The following is a 5,259-nucleotide window of genomic DNA, read 5'->3' on the forward strand; positions in this document are numbered from 1 at the left end:
GTTATCTTCACCATTTAAAGTGGAGCGGGGAGTAAGACAGGGCTGCGTCCTGGCTCCCTTCCTTTTCACTTTATACACAAATGGTTTGGAATCAGCCATGTTGGAGGGAAGCCAGGACCTTCCTTTAGTCCAGAATCGCCCAATCCCCGCACTTCTATATGCGGACGACGCAGTCATCATCACCCGCACCCCCCTCGAACTGCAGCGTTCCTTAAATCGATATAATGCATGTATGTTGCACTTGGACCTAAAAATTAATATAAAAAAGACTTTTATAATGACCTCTGGTAAAAAATTATGAAAGGGAAATTATATTTACATAACTAATTCCAGGATTGACCACACTCCAACTTATCCTTATTTGGGAGTGGTCATAGATGAGAAGGTCACCTGGAAAAGGGCAATTGAGGTCAGAAAGTTGCAGTTTTTGAAAGCCACTATGGCACTAGTAGCATTTACTCAGAGGCTTGGAAAAAGACGGCCCAAAGAGATGCTTGAAATCTATCCCCCAAATGTGGCAGCACAGCTATCTACAGGGATGTGGTTTGGGGCCATGTGCAAGTCGAATCTATCCAAAAGGTCGAAAATAGCTTTCTAAGATTCCTACTTGCTGTACCTCAATCCACATCAACATACAGTTGCGATCTAGAACTGGGTTTACCCTAAATTTCCGACACCATCCGGATGCAAGCAGATCTGCTATGGCACCGTATATGGACATCAAATAAATTAAAGTTCACTCAAGCTATCGTAAAGGATTGCCTAAAGCTAGAACACGGTCACAAGATCCTATGGCTACAATATGTTAAGAAGTTCCTCTGTGATTTGGGCCTGCAGAACTACTATTTTAATCCCCAGGAAATGGCCAGGATCTCACGAAAGTTGTTAAGGAACGAATGCTTAAACATTTAGCTGATCTCCGACTGTCTGCTGAAGCGAATAAAATCTCTGTACAGCATTCCTTGTCAATCCAAACCACTGACACGATTGAGCCCTATTTAACCTTGAAGCTATCTAGCTAAGACACATTCCTACTGACTAGATTTAGATTAAATTGTTTCCATTGTCTTATAACTTTCCCATCCACAAACGATTGGTCAAAGCAGCAAATCCAATGCCCGTGTGATGGTATCTCAGGGCAGTCCCTTCTCCATGTAACCCTTTTCTGTAAATTTTATTCTGAACCCAGAAAACGTTCGCTGATCCCGCTATTGAAACTGATGGGTTTACGTCAATGCGGACCAGCCTTTCTGACTCTTCAAATGCTGGAACCAGACCAACCTGTAGTCTGAGCTTAGTTTTACGATTTTTTTATACATTATGTTTAAAAATTTAGATAAGAAACATTTTAAGAAAGCAGACTAATAATGCTTTTTAAGAGGTTATTGCAAATTGTATTTCATGATCTAGCAGGAAAACTCCTAATGCACTTTTCTCGGTCACTAAAGAAAGCATCTAGAGAAACGTACATATCATAGTATATATCATAAGTGGGGCACTCATGATGCAATCAGTGTAATTTGCACCTCCAGTAGGCACATATTTGAGCTCAGCCTCAAGCACTGTATTCCTCTATTTTTATATGGCGTTCATTGTTAAGAATAATTGTCATTCATGCAACTTATTTGAATTTAAATTTTTTATAGATTTTTATTCTGCACCATTTGGAAGTATCTAAAAGCAAAAATTGCACATTGCTGAGCCTAGACTAATGCACTTTATTGCTATTTCCACATGATGTTCCCTGCTAAGAATATCTGTCATTCCTGCAATTAAACTGAAATTAGAAATAGTTTCATCCTTTCTTAGTGATAACATCCACTTTAAGCCTCAAGAGATGGACATTTTGTCTTCTCATCTTTTCTATTTCTAACTTGCCAGTATTATCAATATCTATGTATCTGTGATGATTTTAACATGTGTATTTGTATTTGCTTATATGGTCGTGCACTGCATACCGAATAAAGCATTTTGATTGATTGAGTGCAGACCCCGTTGCTTTTCTCTTCCCTCCTTCCGTGCCTCTCCTCTTTAAAATCATGCTTTCCTTCTCCAAATTCTCTGTCTTTTATAGTCCCTTTGATGAAAGCAGGTACTTGATTTAATTCCCACCCTCACAGAGTTGTTTTTTTCTCCACAGAATCAAAGAACCTGATGAAGAGACCTGCAGCACCCTCTTGGATCTTGGATTACTACCAGATGATAAATTGTATCAGTGTGTATAGTCTGGGAAAATCTCAGCTGGAGGCTAGACCTAGATACATACTCTTCAATAAACGTTCAGGGGAGAAACACAGGCCCAGTGTGTGAAAAAGCTCATGCAGGGTTCATCTTTATGGACAGTTTAAAAAGATCCACACCAGAGATAATTCTTTGAGTATACCAAGTGTAAAGACCTTTGTTCTGAATTTATACGTCTGATGTTCTCTTCTAGTGAGAAAAAAACTATTGCAGATTGGGAGAAAAGCTTCGCTCAGCACTCCCACAATTGTAATTCTAATGCAAAATTAAAGCAGGTAATCTGAATATCCTGAGGATAAGCGATACCAGTATAAGGAGTGTGAGAAAAGCGTGATGCCCAGAACATCTGTCGAAATATCACAGAATGCTTACAGGGAAGAAAATCTAATTATATATGGAAAGTGGATAAACCTGCAATGAGGGTATTTCGCTGCAGAGGCACCAAATAGTTCCTTCTGAGGATGGCTCATACCACTGTGCGGAATGTGGAAAAAGCTCCACTGAACCAAAGAAGCTTTTGAGAGACCAGAGATTCCATACAAGTGATCAACCCTATATTTGTCAAGAATGTGGGATTAGCTTCACAGATAATCTGTGCTAGTGAGAAACCCTTTCAGTGTAATGAACCTAAGAAAAACTTCCCGACAAGAAATCACTGTTGTCATATAGTCCATACTGGTTAGAAACCATGTGACTCTACAGAAAGTGAAAAAAGATTAACTTATAACACCCCCCTGGTGGAGCATAAGGTAATGTATACTAGTGAGGAACCCTATCAGTGTACCGAATGTGAGAAAATCTTCACTTGGAATAGCATACAGTACTTTCATCAGAGTATCCATACTGGTTAGAAGCTATATCACTGTACAGAATGTAGGAAATGCTTCAGTGAGAACGGAACACTGATGATACATCGTACAACCCATTCAGCTGATAATCCCTATCAGTGTATGGAATGTGAGGATCGCTTCGCTGCAAAGAGCAAACTGTTGGTGCATCAGAGACTTCATAATGGGAAGAACCCCTATCAGTGTACAGATTGTGGGTAAAGCTTTACTGAGGAGAGCACATTGTTGAAGCATCAGAGATTCCACACTTGTGAGAAACCCTATCAGTGTACAGAATGCAGGAAAACCTTTACTGTGAAAAGCCCTTTATTGAAACATAAATAATCTTCACTTGCGAGAAACCCTTTCAATTTACAGAATGCAGGAAAATCTTTACTTCGAAGGGCACGCTGTTGAATCATCAAGAATCCACCCTGGTGAGAAACCCTATCATTGCACAGAATGCGGGAAAAGCTTTACTATAAAAAGCAATTTGTTGAGGCATCATCGAATCCACACTGGTGAGAAACCTTATCATTGCACAGAATGCCGGAAAAGCTTTAGTTTGAAATGCAATTTGTTGAATCATCAGAGAATCCACACTGGTGAGAAACCCTATCAGTGTACAGAATGCAGGAAAAGCTTTACTGTGAAGAGCACATTGTTGAAGCATCAGAGAATCCATACTGGTGAGAAACCCTATCCGTGCATAGAATGTGGAAAAAGTTTCACTCAGAAGATCCAACTGTTGAATCATCAGAGAATCCATACTGGTGAGGAACCCTATCAGTGTACAGAAAGAGTGAAAAGCTTTACTGAAAAGAGCACACTGTTGAAGCGTCAGAGAATCCGCACTGGTGAGATACCCTATCAGTGTACAGAATGCATGAAAAGCTTTACTTTGGAGGATTCGCTGAGGAATCATCAGAGAATCCACACTGGTGAGAAACCCTATCACTGTACAGAATGCGGTAAAAGCTTTACTGTGAACAGCAATTTGTTGAGACATCAGAGAATCCACACTGGTGAGAAACGCTATCAGTGTACAGAATGCAGGAAAAGCTTTACTCAGAAAAGCCATTTGTTGAGACACCAGAGAATCCACACTGGTGAGAAACCCTATCAGTGTACAGAATGCGGGAAAAGCTTTACTCAGAAGGGCACGCTGCTGAGCCATCAGAGAATCCATACTTGTGAGAAACCCTACAAATGTACAGAATGCATCAAAAGTTTTACTTATAAGGTTTCGCTGTTGAGCCATCAGAGAATCCATACTGGTGAGAAACCCTATCATTGCACAGAATGCCAGAAATGCTTTACTGAAAAGAGCACATTGTTGAAGCATCAGAGATTGCACACTGGTGAGAAACCCTTTCAGTGTGCAGAATGCGGGAAAAGCTTTATTTCAAAGTGCACATTGTTGAAGCATCAGAGAATCCATACTGGTGAGAAACCCTTTCGGTGTACAGAATGCGGCAAAAGCTTTACTTTTAAGGGCACACTGTTGAGGCATCAGATAATCCACACTGGTGAGAAACCCTATCAGTGTACAGAATGCGGGAGAAGCTTTAATTTAATGGGTACACTGAGGAATCATCATAGAATCCATACTGGTGAGAAACCCTATCAGTGTACAGAATGCGGGAAAAGCTTTAATGTGAAGGGTAGACTGTTAAGCCATCAGAGACTCCATACTGGTGAGAACCCCTATCACTGCACAGAATGCCTGAAAAGCTTTACTCAGAAGAGTACGCTGAGGAATCATCAGAGAATCCATATTGGTGAGAAACCCTAAGAGTGTACAGAATGTGAGAACAGCTTTATTTTGAAGGGCATACTGTTGAAGCATCAGTGAATCCATACTGGTGAGAAACTGCATTGGTGCACTAAATGAGGAAGAGGCTTTACTAAGAAGAACGCTATCTTAAGTCAACCAGTAACCCACATTGGTGAGAAACCGTATCCATGCAGAGAATGTGAGGAAAGCTTTACTGATAAGAAATCCCAGACAGACAATCCATACTGATGTAAAATCCTTTTCAATGTTCCGAATCTAGGAAGAACTTCACTCAGATTCCCTTGTTGAAGGCAATTAATTGTGGCAAACATGAGAAAAGCTTGACAAAAAAACAGACATAGTAAAATAATCAGAGAATCTGTTCTTTGTAGAAATTTCATATTCTAGAATGTG

The 5,259-nt window shown here is 40.2% G+C and overlaps 1 protein-coding gene across 1 annotated transcript; it reads left to right on the plus strand.

Moving 5' to 3' along the window:
* Nucleotides 1–3,428: 3,428 nt before the first annotated feature.
* Nucleotides 3,429–4,978, plus strand: LOC147725034 (uncharacterized). Its single transcript, XM_086966497.1, has one exon. The coding sequence runs from the start codon at nucleotides 3,448–3,450 to the stop codon at nucleotides 4,861–4,863; it is 1,416 nt and encodes a 471-aa protein (XP_086822623.1). The 5' UTR covers nucleotides 3,429–3,447; the 3' UTR covers nucleotides 4,864–4,978.
* Nucleotides 4,979–5,259: the final 281 nt, after the last annotated feature.

The sequence above is a fragment of the Lissotriton vulgaris genome, chromosome 4_1 (assembly GCF_964263255.1).
Source record: "Lissotriton vulgaris chromosome 4_1, aLisVul1.2, whole genome shotgun sequence".
Taxonomy (NCBI): domain Eukaryota; kingdom Metazoa; phylum Chordata; class Amphibia; order Caudata; family Salamandridae; genus Lissotriton; species Lissotriton vulgaris.